This window comes from Chrysemys picta, chromosome 9 (genome assembly GCF_011386835.1).
Source record: "Chrysemys picta bellii isolate R12L10 chromosome 9, ASM1138683v2, whole genome shotgun sequence".
Lineage (NCBI taxonomy): Eukaryota > Metazoa > Chordata > Testudines > Emydidae > Chrysemys > Chrysemys picta.
Genome location: NC_088799.1, coordinates 32,459,949 through 32,480,852, shown reverse-complemented (window position 1 = coordinate 32,480,852; position 20,904 = coordinate 32,459,949). Strand labels below are relative to the sequence as shown.

At 38.0% G+C, this 20,904-nt stretch overlaps 1 protein-coding gene across 1 annotated transcript in view; it reads right to left on the bottom strand.

Moving 5' to 3' along the window:
* Window positions 1-20,904, bottom strand: part of ATR (ATR serine/threonine kinase) — a 79,661-nt gene that overhangs the window by 3,457 nt on the left and 55,300 nt on the right. The window contains exons 35-45 of the mRNA XM_008171483.4: window positions 20,210-20,389; window positions 17,751-17,893; window positions 17,076-17,173; window positions 15,275-15,507; window positions 14,651-14,785; window positions 13,669-13,869; window positions 13,157-13,300; window positions 8,193-8,343; window positions 4,120-4,276; window positions 3,748-3,901; window positions 2,470-2,621 (exon numbers count right to left, since the gene is read on the bottom strand). Of these exons, the coding sequence (XP_008169705.2) occupies window positions 2,470-2,621; window positions 3,748-3,901; window positions 4,120-4,276; window positions 8,193-8,343; window positions 13,157-13,300; window positions 13,669-13,869; window positions 14,651-14,785; window positions 15,275-15,507; window positions 17,076-17,173; window positions 17,751-17,893; window positions 20,210-20,389 (1,748 nt within the window). The remainder of the gene's footprint in view (window positions 1-2,469; window positions 2,622-3,747; window positions 3,902-4,119; window positions 4,277-8,192; window positions 8,344-13,156; window positions 13,301-13,668; window positions 13,870-14,650; window positions 14,786-15,274; window positions 15,508-17,075; window positions 17,174-17,750; window positions 17,894-20,209; window positions 20,390-20,904) is intronic.

The window sequence follows — 20,904 nt, the reverse complement described above, 5'->3', positions numbered from 1 at the left end:
GCCCCCGGCTCAGCACCGCCGGCCCCGCATGTCCCGATTTTCCCGGACATGTCCAGCTTTTTGGGATTTCTCCCCGGACGAGGATTTGAAGCCCAAAAAGCTGGACATGTCCGGGAAAATCCGGACGTATGGTAACCCTATTTTAATGAGAACTGCTACCCTTCATAGCTCCCCAAAAAATCTTTCAATAAGATTACTACTATCTGTTGCTAGCTTTAAAAAACACATGAAACTCTTTTACATAATGTTTTCTAGAGAAAAATTAAAGGATTCTTTTAACATGCAACAATACCACCACAAACAAAATTAACATTTGTTAAAGAGAACTGAAGAAAACCTGTCGTCAAATCAATGGTCTCCATTTATCCCCTATGCCTGGACTTCAGTTTGAAAAAATGTGGGAGTCAGCATTCAGCCAAATTTTTATGCCACTTGTGATAGAGGTGCATACTGTTTAATGTCTAAAACAATACAGTGAAACCTACACTAAGAATCATCTCCACGCTGACTTATGCAACCATTGAAAATTATCCAAGGTTTTCAGTACAGTTCGTTTGTGCCTTAGAAAGTCACCTGGTACGAGGTAACTTTGTTTTTGCTGTTCCATTGGGTAATGGTGCAAGATGGACTTCATGGTATCTGTTTTGAAGGTATTTTATCCTTATTTTGGACTTGGAATGTATAACTAATCCTGCACAGACAACACTGAAATATGGGTTGAAGCAACTTCAGGATGTGTGTTACTGGAGCAAGACCATACACTCAAGCCAAAAGTTTAGAAATTTAAAAATGTTGGACCCACTCTCAGGGTGAGAAGGCTACTAAGAAAGTTTCACTCCAGAGTAGCAGCAGATAATGGGTCAGATCTTTTGCAAGCCTCTTTGCCCTGAACTAGGTGACTGTGACGCATAGCTAGAAAGGGTTAAACATCCTGCAAAATAAATAACCCTCAAAAGACATGTGGGGAGATAATGTGTGTGTTTTTGTGTATTTACATATGTATGAGTAGGGTCAACAATGTAATCAACAGTCCCTGTCTATGCTGTATTCTGATAATTCAGAGGTCAAAAGAACATCCTATCATTTAAATGAATTGTAAACCTGGGATATCTCTGTATTCATCTCTCTTTGAAATGTATAACAAATAATCTGTGAATGGTGGAGGAACAAGCAAACTTCCTTATGTTAATTCTATACCTAAGTACCGGTGATGGACCTCCTTCAAAGTCATGCTAATTACCTTTTGAACTCCCAACTCCTCAAAAGACATGAAATTGTATAAAAGATCCTTGGGTCCTGATTCTGTCATCTCAGATCTGCTTAGGCTTCATCAGGGGAAGTTTGAGTCACAAGACTGAGGTCCCCATTATGCTGGCTCACTCTGAATATGAGATTTGGACATTGGACTATAACCTATGAACTATTTCTGAAAGAACTCTTTGCAACTACAAAGCTCATCATCTATCCTAAGAATCTGAGCCTCAGTGAATTGAACTCATGTCTAGATGTATATATTGATCTTCTAAACATACTTTCTTTCTGTTTTTAAATAAATTTTAGTTTAGTTAATAAGAATTGGCTGTAGCGTGTATTTGGGTAAGAGGTGAAACATTCATTAATCTGAGAGATAATGTGTCCAATCCTTTGGGATTGGCAGAACCTTTTCTTTTATATGATGAAATAAGATTTACAGAAATTTTCATCATATCTGACATGGATATGGAGATATGCTATCTCCTAGAACTGGAAAGGACCTTGAAAGGTCATCGAGTCCAGCCCCCTGCCTTCACTAGCAGGACTAAGTACTGATTTTGCCCCAGATCCCTAAGTGGACCCCTCAAGGATTGAACTCACAACCCTGGGTTCAGCAGGCCAATGCTCGGGCCTGAGGCTGGATCACTTTAAGGGAACTGTGTTGTTTGGACATCTGAGTAACGAGTAAGGTAATAAAGAAGCTGTTTTATGCTGGCTTGGTAAATCTAAGTAGTGGAATATCCACCAGCTTTATGGGGATTGTCTGCCCCATTCTTTGCAGTTCACCCTAATTGAGTGATCATAGCTGGCTCCCATTGGGACCTCGGTCACCGTGACTTACAGCTTTCTCAAACAGGCAGCCAAGGATTCCCCCAGTACCTGAGAAGAGCAATTTGAGGTAAATAAAAACTAAAAGTTATATTTTGAGAACAACCAGAAGTTTAGTTTAAGACGGTAAAACTTCTATCCACAGTAAACCTTGGTACTTTTTCTTATTACTAGTTAGAAAGTAACTCTACAGTTAACAAAATGTGTTGACTAGCTATACAGTTTTATACATAAAGTGCATGTCAGACTCAATTTGTGCTACTGGAAAAGAAGTTTTTTCTCTCTCCAAAATAACTGGCTCAGGGACCAGCAGTTAACATTTCAAGTTTATATCATAAACTAGATAATTTTATTATAAAAACCTCTTAAAGATGGATTGCTATGTACCTCATTAGAGGTTCTCTCTGATCACGCATTAGCCTCATTGTGACTTCACAAGCTCTTCGGAAGAGACCTTCTGTTCCCATTGGACCCATTCCGTTGACCATATTATGAGTGAGGCGAAAAGGTACAATTTCTGGAACGTCAAAAGTTTCCCCCTGCAAATTAATAAAAAGTTAATTAAATCTGAAATTACCTTCAGAACAGTTTTTCTGATTTATTATTTCTATCAAGTTTCTTTTCCAAATTGTATGTCAGACCACTGCAGGCCAAACAACTAACTTATCTTGCCTAACTATTGCTATTAGAGTAAACCAAATTCAGGTGATTCTGGCATAGAATTGAATTGGGTTATGTCAGCATTGCTTCTGGAGGTCTCATCCTAGCTAGCAGACATTTGGCCATATCACAAGTCCATCTCACCATTTAGGAAAATTTGGCATGAGCAAAGGATTGATATGGGATATAGAATAATAAAGGTGACAAAGACTAGGAGTTTGGTGAAAGATTGATGAGAACTACCAAAAATTCTTTAATGTTTTCTGTTTTAAATCATACACCAGCTTTCAAGATTTAAATTTTATCTTTGTTCCACCACCTCAGGCAAGTTCTGATGATAGTTTTAAAATCCTCACTATTCTCATAATTTATAGATACATAGTCAAAACATTTTGTTTTAAAAACAAGGTTGAATAGAACCAACAAGGCCAAATGGTTGGCACTGAAGATTTAACAGGGCAACTAGCTGAACAGGACCCATATTACATATTTCTGAATTAAGCCAAACACCAACTAGATTGTCCAATAGAAATACCAAAACCCATTCTGGCCACAGTTAAAAAGAAAATGCCACTTTCTTCCTCGGCAAATTCTCTTTTGAGTGACTGATGTACAAAACTACATTATTCACAACAGCAGTGACAGACAGAAAGAAAGAAAGAAAGACTAATTGGAATGTTTTGTAAACATCGAGCAAGTACTCTGATGTGTGCTGACATTTTAGTGCATCCAAAGAAAGCTCATGTGTTGCTGCCTGAACAAAAGACTGCTTTAATTATCACGGCATATAGGACAATAATGCCTTTGGGTAAGATTTTTTTTCCATTGGCTATATAGGTTTATATACTCTAAAGCATCTGAATAGGAAACACAATGATATATGAATATCATGATAGATATTCTGAGTCTCAAAATAAAAGAAAAACTGAAAAAGCAGGAGAGATTTGTGGATTTTGAACTTACAAGTATTTAAAAAATAAACAAAATCAGCAAGACATTTCCTACCTTATTGAACAAACAGTTGAAGTCCACATGCACACATTCACCAGTCAAAGAATCAAAAAGAATATTTTCACCATGGCGGTCTCCCAAGCCCAGTATGTAACCAACCATTGACATCACTGCAGTGGAACGACAATAGGCTGATCTGCTACTGTACCTACAGAAAATAAGGATCCAATGTAAAAACCTAGGATCACTTGCCCTTGCTCAACCTTTTAGACAATTTAGAGCTTTTAAATAGCTTTTGTGTTCTATGTGAAAAGCTCCAGTCTTATTTTTCTTAGTACATATTTCATTTTCTATCTGCTTTATCTTCATTTACATTTTGTGAAAATAAACTAGTGTCATTAAGCTAACGTGATCACAGCAACTGACCATAAAGTAGGATCAGGGAATGTTCTCAGAAACCATTCATGAAAAATAGGAGGATGTCGGGGCAGAAGAGTTTCTTTGAACATTTTCAGCTTTTCAGATAGAGGTGCTGACTTCGGAAGCATGTGTTGCCGTAGCTCCTTTCCAGTCATATAGACTCCTGTAAAAGATTTCAATCAGATGTAACAAACCAAGTCTTATTATATAGTCTCCCCAACTACTATTTAGAGTTCATCAAGTGTAGCTTAAAATACCAAAATTAGAAGAGGTTTTACTGTTTTAATTAAATTAATATTTAAAAAGTATTAGCAACTCAGGAAAAAAGGCAGCTCTGCAAGCACATTACAAATTCAGATCTTGGCTGAGCCAGGTTACATGAAGTAAACAAATTCCCTTCCACAATAAAATCCCTATGATCCATCAATCATGCCAGTTGACATGTGAAAGACAAAGCCTCTATTGTCATCTGCAGCTCAGAAAATTTTGAGTGCTGTGTGGTTGACCCAGATGAAGTACAAAAAAAGTAGGGCTGTCAAGCGATTAAAAAAAAATAATCGTGATTAATCGTGCTTTTAAACAACAATAGAATACCATTTATTTTAAATATTTTTGGATGTTTACTACATTTTCAAATATATTAATTTCCATTACAACACAGAATACAAAGTGCACAGTGCTCACTATATTTTTGATTACAAATATTTGCACTGTAAAAAACAAAAAAAATGTATTTTTCAGTTCACCTCATACAAGTACTGTAGTGCAATCTCTTTATCATGAAAGTTGAATTTACAAATGTAAAATTATGTACAAAAAAAACTGCATTCAAAAATAAAACAATGTAAAACTTTAGAGCTTACAAGTCCACTCAGTCCTGCTTCTTGGTCAGCCAATACTCAGACAAACAAGGTTGGTTACAATTTGCAGGAAGTAATGCTGCCTGCTTCTTCTTTACGTCATCTGAAAGTGAGAACAGGCATTCACATGGCACTGTTGTAGCTGGCGCTGCAAGATATTTACGTGCCAGATGCACTAAAGATTCATATGTCCCTTCATGCTTCAGCCACCATTCCAGAGGACATGCTTCCATGTTGCTGATGGGTTCTGCTCTATAACGATCCAAAGCAGTGCGGACTGACGCATGTTCATTTTCATCGTCTGAGTCAGATGCCACCACCAGAAGGCTGATTTTCTTTTTTGGTGGTTTGGGTTCTGTAGCTTCTGAGTTCTGTAGCATCAGAGTGCTGCTATTTTAAGACTTCTAAAAGCATACTCCACACCTTGACCCTCTCAGATTTTGGATGGCACTTCAGATTCTTAAACCTTGGGGCGAGTGCTGTAGCTATTTTTAGAAATCTCACATTGGTACCTTCTTTGCATTTGTCAAATCTGCTGTGAAAGTGTTCTTAAAACGAACATGTGCTGGGTCATCATCCAAGACTGCTATAACATGAAATATATGCAGAGTGCGGGTAAAAAAGAGTAGGAGACATACAATTCTCCCCCCAAAGGAGTACAGTCACAAATTTAATTGACGCATTATTTTTTTAATGCGCATCATCAGCATGGAAGCATGTCCTCTGGAATGGTGGCCAAAGCATGAAGGGGCATACGAATGTTTAGCATATCTGGCATGTAAATACCTTGCAACGCCAGCCACAAAAGTGCCATGCCAACCCCTGTTCTCACTTTCAGGTGACATTGTAAATAAGAAGCAGGCAGCAGTATCTCCCGTCAAAGTAAACAAACTTGTTTGTCTGAGCGATTGGCAGAATAAGAAGTAGGACTGAGTGGACCTGTAGGCGCTAAAGTTTTACTCTGTTTTGGTTTTTGAGTGCAGTTATGTAACAACAACAAAAATCTGCATTTATAAGTTACACTTTCACAATAAAGAGAGTGCACTTCAGTACTTGTATGAGGTGAATTGAAAAATACTATTTCTTTTGTTTATTATTTTTACAGTGCAAATATTTGTAATAAAAATAATATAAACTGAGCACTGTGCACTTTGTATTCTGTGTTGTAACTAAAATCAATATTGAAAATGTAGAAAACATCCAAAAATATTTAATAAATTTCAATTGGTATTCTATTGTTATAAGTGCAATTAATTGTGATTAATTTTTTTTAATTGCGACTAATTTTTTTTAGTTAATGATGTGAGTTAACTGCAATTAATTGACAGCCCTAAAAAAAAGTTTTTCCAATGGCCAACTATGATTTTATGAGGCTGCTCAATGTAAAGTTAAGTTTGTTGAAAAGCATAGGGTTCTGATTTTTCACTGGAAAGTCACTGTGGCAGTTAATTTGATAAATGATAAAGATTAAAAACAAGTATAATAAAAATGACAAGCAAAAATTAAGAATGGACATAAAGCCTAAGACAAAAGAAAAGCCAACCATTATTTTATTGCTTAGTACTGTACACATATTCCTTTTAATGACAATGAGCTTCAGCAGCAGTACTAGTGCCATAAGAATGGATTAAGATTTAATTCTCAGCACTAAAAGAAAGCCACATTAGGTTTAACTTTGTGATGCCCTGAAAAACATTAATAGCAAGTTTAGATATTCTTGCATTTATGAGTACAACAAAAAATCTGCCAATGGTGTGCTGGTAATGGCGAAATACAATCTGCTGCATCTTCCCAGCATTCAGGACAGGATAAAGAAATTTCTTACAAGATAATTTTCTTTCTGCTAGAAGCTTCTCTCCTCATTCATAACAAATGGGAAATTCCTTCTGGAGGCTTCAGTTGAAGGTCAGGGCTTAGTCCTGGAGCCTCTAGCAACAACACTGGAACATCTCCAAAGTCCAAAGATGAGAGCCATTACCCATTTGTTATGAATTAGAAGAGAAGCTCGGCAGCAGAATGAAATTATCACACCTTCTACAGCTCAGTTTTGTCTAGAAGTTTGGGGTCTGACCACTTGCTTTCTGTCTCATTTACTGAGAGCTACAATCCCATCCAAACAAAGGCAGCATAAATCAGCCACATATAACTCCAGGTTTGAGAGGTACTGTATAGCCAAGTAAGATAATGCATCACAGAGCTCATTTTTGCCTAAAATTTATAAATCTAAAAAGATTTTCTATAAGCGTGTAATGGGGTGTATCAACCCCGCACTGGTACAGCAGGGGTTAACCCTTCTTTTAGCTGAGGAGGCCACACTCCCCCAGCTCTGCTGGGGATGCTCCAGCTGGAAGCAGGATATAAAACCCAGCAGAGCAGCTCAGTCTGGGCTGACCTCCGTGGGGAAGGAGGTGTATTGCTAGCTCCTGAGGGAGGACCGCCTGCACTCCAAGACGTGGAGGCCAACCAGTCAGAGACGGACCCCGACACACTGGCATGGGACATTGCAGAGAGGGGAGAGACTGGAGAATTCCTGAGACAGAGAACCCCAGACACTTGGGTAGGAAGTAACCCAGGGAAGTTTGGCAGGGAAACAGTTACAGAACTGGACCAAGGCTCGGTGTGCTTTGTTTGGAGCTCTGCCGAGCTGGTGGCGGGCAACCCCACCACCTATAGGGCCCTGGGTTGGGACCCAGTGAAGAGGGCGGGCCCAGGTCCCCCTATCCTGGCCACCATCCACCCCAGGGTGCTGATCCCGCTCACCAATATTACGGACTCTGGCCCTAAGCCGCACTGCCTTGAGAGAGGGCCGTATCACTGACTCTGGCCATTGGGCTGCACTGCCCCAATAGTAAGGGCGATAGTACGGACTCTAACCACTAGGCTGCACTGCCCTGACAGCAAGGGGCTGAAGTATTAACTCTGGCCATTGGGCCCCGTTGCCCTGTGATTAAGGCTGTATTACAGACTCTGTCCACTAGGCCGCACTGCCCTGAGAGTAAGGGTTGTATTAAGGACTAAGGCCACGAAGCCGCGCTGCCCTGAGACATGGGACAGCCCTTCCAACTCAACAGGGGGCTGTGATGCACCCCGACCCACGCCCCCCCGGGGTGATGAGGTGTATCAGCCCCGCGACAACAACATATGTATCTCTACTTTATCTCATCTCATTGCTCTTTGTCTGTCCCCCTCACATGAATTTTTATATACAAGTTTTTTTACCCTTCTCCTTGTACAGTTTGATCAGGATATTTCTTAAGCCAGCCGTGTTGTTCACCCATTCAATTATCCCACATTCATCGTTTAGTGGAATAACTGCATAGGTTCGAATATGCAGTTCTCGCCTACGTGACTCGGCATCCTTTCTTAAGCACTATTTATAAAACAAAATAAATAACATTACCAAATATCATCACAAACACAAGATCAAAATAAACTGATAACTTTAACCAATTTGTCCCGCTGGGGAGGGAACCCCAGTTATTAGAAAGAGCAAGGTAATAATAATGGGGGAATTTGATTATTAGAAATATAAATAGTTGTGTTTCTGATGACCAGGAGAACCACATGGTAAATGGCATGCGGCATACGAAGGTTGTAGATCTCATGACACAACTAGATAGACTTATGTGCAATGCTAGGGAGGAGCCAATAGTCTTGGTACATTTAGTTACGAATGACATAGGAAAAGGTAGGAGAGAGGTCCCAGAGGCCAAATTTAGGCTGCTAGTAAGAGATTAAAGCGCAAGACCTCCAAGGTAGCATTCTCTGCAATGCTTCCAGTTCCTGCACAAGGCCAGAAAGACAAGCAGAACTGCAGGGTCTCAATGTGAGGATGAGATGATGGGGTAGGGAGGAGGGTTTTAGATTTACTAGGAACTGGGGAAACTTTTGGAAAAGGAGCAGCCTATACCGGAAGGATGGGCTCCATCTCAATCAAAATGGAACCAGGCTGTTGGCATGTAAAATTAAAAAGGTTGTAGATGATTTTTTTAAACTAAGAGCTGGGGGAAAGCTGACAGGTGTGGAGAAGCATATGGTTTGGGAGGAGACATCCCTTAGGGATGAATTTATTAAAAGAGGAACTCTATATCCTAGGATAGGAAAGAAGTTGGTAAAGTACACGTAGGAGCTAGTGAGGAACAAGCAAACATAAAAAAGAGTCCCATTTAAATTAACACATGAAGGCAAGCAACTGAATATTGACAAAATGTACAAGTGCCTATATACAAATGCTAGAAGTCTAAATACTAAGATGGTGAACTAGGGTGCCTGGAATTAAATGAGGATATTGATATAGTAGGCATCACAGAAACTTGGTGCAATGAGGATTATCATCAATGGGACATGGTAATACCAGGATACAAAATATATAGGAATGACAGAGTAGGCTGTGCTGGTCGGGGAGTGGCACTATATGGGAAAGAAAGCGTAGAGTCAAATAAAGTAAAAATCTTAAATGAATCAAACTGTACCACAGAATCTCAAAGGATAGAAATTCCATGCTTGAACAATAAGAGTATAGCAGTAGGAATATACTACCAAACACTTGACCGAGATGGTGACAGAGACTGTAAAATGCTCTGGAAGAGTAAAGAGGCTACAAAAACAGAAAACGCAATAATAATGGTTTATTTCAATTATCCTCATATTGACTGTCACCTCAGGGATACAGAGATAAAATTTCTAGACAATATAAATGCCTGGTTCTTGGAGCAGCTTGTCCTGGAACTCACAAGAGGAAAGGCAATTCTTGATTTAGTCCTAGGTGGAGCACAGGATCGGGTCCAGGAGGTGACAGTTGAACTGATCAGTGATAGTGTCCATAATGTAATTAAATTTAAACATCCGGGAGGAGGGGGACAGAAGGGTGCCAAAGAAACTACCACAGCATTTAGCTTCAAAAAGGGGAACTATACAAAAATGAGGAAGCTAATTAAATGGGAATAAAAAGGAATAGTAACAACGGTGAAATACCTGCAAACGGCATGTAGACTATTTAAAAACACCACCACAGAGGCTCAAACTAAATGCATACCCCAAATAAATAAAAAAAACCCAAAACAGTAAGACGACAAAAAATGCCACCATGGCTAATCAGCAGAGTAAAAAAGGTGGTTAGAGGCGAAAAAGTATTCTTTAAAAATTGAGAATCAAATCCTACTGAGGAAAATAGAAAGGAACATAATCCTGGAAAGTGAAGTGTAGAAGTCTTATGAGGCAGGCCAAGAAAGAATTTGAAGAGAAAAATTTTAAGTACATCAGAAGCAGGAAGCTGGCCAATCAGTCATTGGGGCTATTGGGCAGTTGAGGTGCTAAAGGAGCACTGAAGGATGACAAGGCCATTGAAGTGAAGCTAAATGAATTATTTGCATCGGTCTTCACTGCAGAAGATGCGGGGAAGATTCCCACACCTAAGCCATTCTTTACATGTGACAAATCTGAGGAACTGTCACAGACTGAGGTGTCAATAGAGGAGGTTTTAGAACAAACTGATAAACTAAACAGTAATAAGTTACCAGGACCACATTCACCTAAGAGGTCAGAAGAAACTATCGCAGAACTAGTAACTATGGTATGTAACCTATCCCTTAAAATCAGCCTCTGTACCAGATGACTGGAGGATAGCTAAGGTAATATGATTTTTTTTAAAAGGCTCCAGAGGCAAAACTGGCAATTACAGGTCAATAAAGCCTAACTTCAGTACCAGGCAAACTGGTTGAAACTATAGTAAAAAACAGACTTATAAGAAACAAACACGATCTGTTGGGGAAGACACTCCCTTTGTAAAGGAAAATCATGCTTCACCAATCTATTAGAATTCTTTGAGGGTGTCAACAAACACGTGAAACAGGGTGATCCAGCTGATGTAATGTACATGGATTTTAAGAAAACCTTTGACAATATCCCTCACCAATGGCTCTTAAGCAAATCTTGGCTTGTCTACATTAGCACTTTACAGTGCTGCAACTTTCTCGCTCAGGGGTGTGAAAAAACACCCCTCTGAGCGCAGCAAGTTTCAGCCCTGTAAAGCACCAGTGTAGTCAGTGCACCAGCACTGGTAGCTACGCCCCTCGTGGAGGTGGGTTTTTTTAAGAGCGCTGGGAGAGCTCTCTCCCAGCGCTCTGCTGCGACTACACAAGACACGTTAAAGCGCTGCTCTGGCAGCGCTTTAACGTTGCCAGTGCAGACTAACCCTAAGCAGTCATAGGAGAAGAGGGAAAGTCCTCTCATGGATCAGCAACTGGTTAAAAGATAGGAAACAAAGGGTAGGAATAAATAGTTTTCAGAATGGAGAGTGGTAAATAGTAGGGTCTCTCAGCAATCTGTACTAGGATGATTGCTGTTCAACATATTCGAAACGATCTGGAAAACAGGGTGAACACTGAAATGGCAAAATATGCAGACTATACAGTAAAATTACTCAAGATAGTTAAATCCAAAACAGAACGCAAAATATTTCAAAGGGATCAACAAAATGGCAGATGAAATTCAATGCTGATAATTTTCACTAAATTTTCACTTAACGGTAAACATAATCCTAACTATACATACAAAATGATAGGGTCTACATTAGCTGTTACCACTCACGGAAGATATCTTGGAGTCATTGTGGATAGATCTTTGAAAATATCTGTTCAATGTGCAGCAGTAGTCAAAAAGCTAACAAAATATTAGGAATTATTAGGAAAGGGATAGATAATAAAAGAGACAGTATCATAACATTACTATATAGATCCATGGTATGTCCACATCTTGAATACTGCATGCAGTTCTGGTCACTCCATTTAAAAAAAAAAGATACATTAGAATTGGAAAAAGTCCAGAGAAAGGCAACAAAAATGATTAGGCATATAGAACAGAAAGCTTATGCTTAAATAAATTTGTTAGTCTATAAGGTGCCACAAGTACTCCTTGTTCTTTTTGCTGATACAGACTAACACGGCTACCACTCTGAAACCTAAAAAGCCTGGGACTGTTCAGCTTAGACGACTAAGGGGTGATTTGATAAGAGGTCTATAAAATTGTGAATGGTCTAGAGAAAGCAAATAGGAAATTTATCTTTCACATAACACAAGAATTAGGGCCACTCGATTAAATTAATAGGCAAACAAAAATTAAAATTAAAACAAAAAAGGTAGTACTTTTTCACAGAACACATGGTCAACATGTGGAACTCATTGTCAGGGGATGTTGTGAAGGCCAAAGTATAATTGGATTCAAAAGAGAATTAGATAAGTGAATGGAGGATAGGTCCATCAATGGCTACTAGCCAAGATGGTCAAGGATGCAACCCCATGCTCTGGATGTCCCTAATCCTCTGACTACCAGAATCTGGGCCTTGACAACAGGGGGTGGATCACTCAAAATTGCTCTTTTCTGTTCATTCCCTCTGAAGTATCTGGCACAATCAGTAGACAGGGCACTAGGTTAGATGGACCACTGGTCCAACCCAATATGGCCACTCTTATGTCTACATCTAAATTTCCCCCACCATAATCTAGGGGTTTTAAATTCTGAAATTCCACATTTGCAGTAAATCAAAAGTAAATAGAATTCTTACATCTCCTCCCTACTTGCCCTCAAAAAAATAAATAATGATTTTACAATAAAGATCACTGGCTGAATAAACCCTTTAAATAGAATGTCTGGGTTAGTTAGTAGGTTAGTATTCCAGAGCCACTACCATTTTCCTTGACCTCACTGAAAATACAGTATATTAACATTAGGTGAACTAGTGAAAAAGACAATCTAACTAGGATAAAAATATTCTCTTTCCATAGTTGTTAATGTTTTGCCATAATCACTGTTTATCTACCCATCATTGCCTAGCAATGAAGAAATCCTCAGTAAGAGGGAGGTGTAAAGGGGAAACAATTATCAGTAGACAGGGTGAGGGTAGGGTAGAGGCAGAAAGATAACAAGTAACTCCTCCAAATTTTACATAGACTATTGTTTTCTTGAATAAAGTCCCAATTCTGTGAGCATCCTCAACTCCCACAGAAAGCAGTGGGAGTTGAATGCACTCAAGACTTTGTAGGATTGGGCACTAATTGAAGTAATATTTTTTCCCATCAAGATTTCTTTTTCAAGGATGTAGGGAGTCAAATACTTTTATTAGTTGATTACTTCATCATTTTTCTAGTCAACAAGCATAGAGAAGATTTGCAAAATCATCTTCAAACCTTATTAATCAAGGAATTAAACTCCATGAGTCGGCAATCTTTTCTTAGGTCATCTTTTGGCTTACACATCATAATATAGGTTTTTCCATCTGAACCTTTTAAAGTAATCTTTTTTGGTTTTTGAAGAGATGCAAGGATTTCCACCTAAAGGAAAAATGGAAGTAGTCATTAAATCTTGTGGTTATTCTTCAACAAAGTCTTGGGAATCTTAACAGCCACATTTGTGCTAGCACTTCCTATTTTAGTTAGTTTACAACTCATTTGACCCTAGCCAAAACTTGATCTTAGTACCAGTGCCCTTCTTTCAGGTTGTAGTACCAAAAAGCTAGCCATCAATCTGGTCCTCAGTGCTCCTTTTAATTAGTATGCACTCTTATTTGAACAGTAAATATCATTATTAAGAAACCTCTCATCATTCTCCCCACCTCACTTCTAGCTAATTAAGTAGACAAGTCAACTTAGCTGCAATTTATTAAAATGACATCTAAACTATGAGCAGAGAAGAGGTTTACCGTATCATCAAAGCCCGCAATGTAGGCCCAGCGTCCAGGAAAAGGGTCATGGTTAGAATGTGTGCCAGGAATCGATGGAAGAGTTGGTATCATTACAGACTGTAAAGGAATGAGGATCTCACTAAATGTCTGCTCTTCTACTAGCTTTTTAAGTGTTTTGAAATGAACACTCATGCTTAATGTTGAGTTGTTCCCATCAACCTAAAATAAATAAAAATCAATCAATCAAGAAATATTTTGCTTAAAATACTGAATAAGTCCTCATAATAATATCACTATCTTTCTCCTTAAATTATGGAATAGTTTTCACCAAACAGTGAAAAAATATATCTTGTTTCAAGATTTCTATTTGTGCTAAAATGTGGTCCATTAGAATAAAGTAACTTAACTTTTATGATGTCTCTATATTTTAGTTCTTCTCCCACTTAGTTTCATTAAATGCAGTTGCTGAATTTTATCCCAGTTAATAAGTTCAGGGGTTCACCACTAACACTAGAGATAGCCTACTCTTTTGAGCTAAAATCTTTTAAAAGTTATTGGAGGGGAAAAAATCACTGACCATAAGTAATGGAACATACAAGCAACATAAAAATGGCTCATAATTCAAAAATATTGTTATTATAAATAAGATACTTATTTAGAAAAGAATTCTCTATACAAAATTGACAGGCAATCTTCCTAGACAACTTAAATATTTAAAACAATCATGTTAGTTTGCTATTTAAGTTTTAGCTCCAAAATGTTTATTTCCTCCTGTCTAATAGATTTCAGATGTCAACAGAACATTTTACAAGATACCCCAATTGAACAGAATTGCTCAGAGACTATTTAATTTAATTAGTTGATGCAAGCTACAGAAAAATATTTTGCATAGCACATTTAAAAACACTTTATGTAACATTAATTGCTATGTCTGATCTGCAAGTCTTGTTTTTATATGTTTGGTTGGTTTTGTTGTTTCTTTTGTTTTTTGGACAAGTACCGGTTTGTTGCATAGCTCTAGTAGTTTATCTGTCAGGCGTGTTGCATCTCCAATAAATTTTCCTAAAGATGCCTTCATATGAATAGCTTTGTTTAGGATTTCCTTGCATCTGTTCACACGCATTGGGTAAGAGGACTGCAAAAGAAGATAAAGTTAAAATTTACTAAACTTATATACCTAATCTCCATTACACAATCCTGAAGTGATTAACAAATTGTATTTTTTGCAGGATATTTGAAGTCAGATAGTTTAACAAATTGGAGCACAAATCAAAGATAATCAGTATTAAGTTTCATTAAAAATTCCACAGCTTTTCAAGACTTCATATTTTCACACCAGGTAGTAAAAGTATCAAAAAAACAAAACTGCTTGAAGTGACAGAAAAAAGCCTTGAGATTCTTGAACTCTACATTTTTCAAGCTATAGTCCCTGAATTTATAACACAATGAAATTATAATCTTTGTGGTGTGCAAAATGGGGCAGAATATCACACTCGTATATCTCAGTAGCTGCCCATTTAAATACCTTGTTTAAACATACAGTAAACAGGTTATTCAAATTTCTCTCTTGTAGATAGATTTTGTATCAACTTTTATAAAAATACAGCTATCCTTATCAAATTACCTTGGAGACAGCTGTCACCATCCACATTGCTTGTTGAGGGTAGGTTAGAAACACTTTGGCAACAATCTCCATCAGAACAACAAAGACTTCCTCATGAGAGTGGCAGATTCGGGAGATTAACTGAGAGAATGCTGTCAAAAACTGATAAGGAGCCAACTGATTTGTGTGATCTGTAATCACCTTATTTATTTTAGCTAAATCATTTCTCATCTGTACACGATCAGGGCGACCAACTGGAAAAACACAATACAGTAAGTTTAGAGTCATATTTCTCTGAACTGCAAGTTTATAAAAAACAAGCTACAAACCTAAAGAACTACGCTCATTTGTTAATGATTTTTTGTTTTGTTTTTCTAAACAAAAATCCTTCACCCTAAAGTTTCTCTGAGTATTATACACAAATTCAGTGCTCAATTCTACATTTGCTTTGCTTGGGGAACTCCCACTGTCATGGATAAGCAAGCCTTTAAATTGAAAAATTATTTGCTTCTCTCAGCCCCATTTCTTGTCCCTGAAAACAAACTAAATTAACTGGCTTGTGTGCAACTATATTTTCTATATGGCATACATTACTGGGGTATGTGCAAGAATAAGTGATTTATAGCATATTTGCTACATAGCTTGGATTGCCAACATGGATTTTATTATAGTGTTTCAATACACCGCTACCTCGATATAACGCGGTCCGATATAACACAAATTCAGATACAACGCAATAAAGCAGTGCTCCGGGGGGGGCGGGGCTGCACACTCCGGTGGATCAAAGCAAGTTCAATATAACGCGGTTTCACCTATAACGTGGTAAGATTTTTTGGCTCCTGAGGACAGCGTTATAGCGAGGTAGAGGTGTACTTGGTAGTAAAAAATGCTACAGGTAAGGCCATAAAACCACTATTAATGCTAACGCACAAAGCCAGATTACTTCCCCAGAATAGTGCACAGGGGGCTGAAAGCCATCAGTTCTTTCCAGGCAGAGATTCTGGTGTGTGTATCTGGGGCAAGACGAAGAGAGGAGGAGGAGAAAAGAGTCCTTGGAAAGTGTGGAGCAGGCATACCAGTTCCTATATCACCTCACCCACTACAGCACCCAGCAGATATCAGGAATAGGAGGAGCTATGGTTGCAATGCTACTGCACTCTGAAAAATCTCATGCTGACATTCAGCCACTGACATATCAGCTGGCACATGCCAGAACAGCCCCTTTTGTGTCTCACCCCATGCCTACTGTGAAATTTCCAAAGAAAGACTTTTGGACAGAAATGCTGCATGCTTGGACACTGCCCAAAGGAAAAGATTTTGCTTTGGTTTGGTTTTAAGTTTGAACAAAACTCCTTCAGCTATTGAGTTCTGCAAAGGTAAAAAAATTGAACACTTTACTGCAAATGTTTTCACAGTGAACTGGCTTGATGTTGGTGAAAGGGTACATGCAACATATTTATTTTTCTCTGTCTCCTTACTTTTGGCAACTTTAATTTGAAATTAATGTTGCATGCTTAACAAAAGTTTGCAATTATTAATTCAATTCTGAGGGGGGTTATAATCACATGTAAAATGCTTTTAGGTGACATCTGGTAATGTATAACTTTTTTTGCTTTAAATTATGCAAATTTTTGGGAAAGAGTTTAAAGTTCACCAGTTATATACTTTGTGCATATAACCTCAGGCACTTTCTTGTTTTAGTCCATATAATGGATTGGGTCATTTTGGCTGCATTTCAAAATACATGGCAGGTTTCACAGCTCTTTCTACATCCTTTTATGAAAATGTAACATAGCAGAAAAACAGTACTAAAAAGTTCTACCTTTTTCATATTCATATGCTTTTGCTCCAAAATCAAGCCACAGAGATAACATTCTTGGCATTGACTGATAGATGAATTGGTTTCCATACTGTAAAGACCTGCAATTACATATCCACAGCTATAATTAAGATTCAGCCTTTTATACCATATATTTAAGAATGTGCAAACAAACGTAGAGCTTTAAAGTGATGTACATATCTATTCTGATGTTTATATGTCTATTTTAGGCTTTTGTAATGTCTGTTACTGTAATATATAATGCTCACTAACTGACATCCACAGGAATTATCTGCATCTATCACTTAGAAACTTGCTCCAATCAAAAGCACAAAGATAATCATCAACTTAGTAATGGCTAGCCTTGTCTCATTTCATTTTGAGACAGCAAACACCAGCTCATTTTAAATAGATGAAAACATAAGAATCTAACAATTAATTTCTCTCTAACAAAATTAAGACAATATATAATTAATACAGAGCTGGAATAAAATAATTTTTCTACAATTCCATGCTTCTTCTTAAGAATTATTGCAGAAAAATTTGAAGTCAGACAGAAATACATAATTTTTAGCATTCAAAAACAAGAACAATTTTTGGAAAATGAATTGGTTTGATTATGTTATCAATATAATTATCTTTCTAAGAGACCAAAGCAAAGGCACTATATCATCTAACCTTCCAAAATGATGAACTATATATCTAATCAGATCTCCCTGCTTCTCCATCTTGTTGTCAGTTACCATAGGCATCAGTTTATCGTAGTATTTAGCAAGATAAAAGTGTCCATCCTCCCATTCTGGCAAGAAAAAAGTAACATCCTGCAACAAAAATGAAAAAAAAAGTTATCTTTCTTGGAAGAGGATTTAAAATAAGACAGGTTTTGTTTTTATGACAGAAAACTTTTATTATTTACCTCTGTGCCAAGTGGGTATAAAAGAGTATCACAGCCAATCAGTAGTGCTTTATATCCACTCTGCACAGGTGTGACTATACAAGGTACAAGGGAGAGAGGTATCAGATCATTTGTGTCTGGTTTTGGTCCACCTCCCTGATTTGGTGATAAGACAGCACAAAAGGATCCTTATATGCAGTGTTGTTGTATCTGTATTGGTCCCAGGATATTAGAGAGACAAGGTGGGTTAAGTAATATCTTTTATTGGACAACACCTGTTGGTAAAAGAGACAAGCTGCTTCTTCAGAAATCTCAGTGGAACTCGAAAGTTTGTCTCTCTCACCACAGAATTGTTCCAATAAAAGATATTACCTCACACACCTTGTCTGTCTAAAAGATCTTTGAGGATATTCCCAATAGGGGAAATTATAGTTTATTTAAAACTAACATAACCAAGTGTTTCACTGCAAACCGGACGTGACTGCTTTTTTCCCCCATTTTTGACTAGTGAAACACCAGAATCATTCACTACTTCTCTATTTATTTTCTAAAAGTAAGATCTTCAAATAAATGCAGCAAATTGTGTCACAGAAGTTAGAGGGGAAAGAGTATATTAAGTCATCCAGTTTCTGTCTGACAATGCTGAATTGTTCCCAACAGTACCTTTTCTAGCATTCTATATATTATTGGCAAAAGAGCTTCTCTCACTTCTCAGTGAAGACTACCACATAGCCTAAGACAATGGTTCCCAAATTTTTCATGGCGTGACCTCCTTTGGGCTCACCTCCATTAATGTGACCACCCCAAAGTTTTGAAAGGGGAGGGGTCAGAAAATTAAAACAACAAAAAATGTGTCTTGCCACCAGAGGTTGGGGGGTTACAGAATGAACCCACCCCCACTCACCCCTCAGCGGTGACTCAGCTCCCTGCTCTGGGCATTGTGACCTTGCCTCTGGCGCACAGGTTCGTGTCAGCATCGCTCAGTTTTGGCCCAGCCCCCGATGGGGGGCAGCCAGGCTAAATTTGAGTGAGTGGCATTGTGACCCCATGCTCCAGGCTGCAATGCCTGAAATGGGGAGCCAAACCCAGCCAGTCTTGCAGGACAGGAGCCACTTCAACTGGGACATATTCTGGCTTTCTTGAATTTTCTTTTCCCCCCTCTTTTTTCTGTGTCTCATGACAATTTGGGACATGCTGGGTAAAAGATTTCAGTCAAAGACTTTGAGAGTCAGCCTACAATTTCCTTTCTTAATTCCATACATTTAGCCTATAGGGTTGGATTCTCCAGTCCACTAACTTCATAGTCTATTTAGTACCATAAACAACTTGTGATCTGAATGACAAAGCTATTGACAGTGAAGTCTGTGATACACTTTTTAATTTTTTTTTAAAGCAATATTGCAGGAATAGGGTGGCACTAAAGGTAAGATTCAGCTGTGCTCGTCCTGCCACTTGGAGTAGAACAAAGGTGAGGTGTACCAAATAGCTCAGCAACTCCAAAAACATAGCCCAATGCTGGGATTCCACTGCTTTCCATGTCGAGAGCAACGTGAATTTGATTTTGAGACTCTCTCTATGCTTACTTTTCTAAATGACTTAGCTACAGGATTATTATTAGTTCTGTAGTAAGACAGAAATATGAATGTGGAAAATCTCAAGTGTAAAACCTTGAGCAGGCTTGTATTTAGACAAGCATTAGAAAAAATGTTTGATAAACTGGTGATTCAGTAGGCGACACTATTCTTTCCAAGTCAATATGATGTTATTGGGTCCTGTGCTCTTTTCTAGCTTTCCAGAGGGTGGTAGCATCACCTCCATGACACTCCCACAGTAAAATTAAGGAGGATCAATAGACATTCTCTACACTGGACAGTGAGAGAGCACTATCTGCCAAGCTGTCCCTTCAAAGTAACCCAATGACATACCGGTGAAAAATTCCAACCCCTAAATCCGTTAGCAAAAAACCACAAAATTATTCCTCATATTACTCCATTGACTTCAATGACACCAAAGATAGATTTAGCTCTTGTTGACAGTTACAAACTTATGTATCAAGAGGTTTAACTAAATTATCCTAGACTGTAAGCTCCATAGGACAAGGACTGTCTTTTTTTACTACATGTTCATACAGCACCTAACATAGTGAGGACTATATCTCTGTTTGAGGTCTCTAGGCTCTACTTTAATGTACATAATAAATTATGTATGAATATATGATTACTAAAAACTGTGTTGTATTCACCTTGTATTTTTTCATAACTGCATTGCTTTCAAAGTTGGCAGTTTCTTCCATAAATCTGCCAACCAGCAACATAGCCCGACCATGGATTAGCTGACTTTTGGTGTCAGATGCCGCTTTATTCTCAGGAAAACATAATTCAACTCCCTTCTGAAGAACAATGAGAGCCTGATGCACTTCACCCTTAGAGAAAGAGGGAAAACATTCTTCAACATATGCCTTTTGTTTGTTTATTTTAAAGAAACAGAACAGCTTACTTTTACTAACCAAGAAAAAAAATGTTATGTTCACAGCTGTAACACCTTGGGGACAGGTAAGTAAAAGTCTTGGTTTATGATTGCACAAATGAGGCTCCAACAATCCCTTTAGCTTTCTCTACTGAAACATCCACCTACTGTCATCCATTAAGTCACTGATAAATACTAGTTTCAATAATAAAAGTTACAACATCTACCAATTTTCTTCATTTTGTCCATGAACTAAGTTTAGAAACTTCCATTTACTGCATGCTTGACCTCCTTCTCAGTTGCACCAGCAGTTCAATTTACTACATTTATTTTAATTGCATTTCTCAAAACCACTAGCACTCAAGAGTCAATTCATAACTCATACAAATGCATTAACATTACACATTTATTGTACTTTTGTTTAAATTAAATACTTACTTTTACTCTTTTATGCATCTTAATTTGAATCAT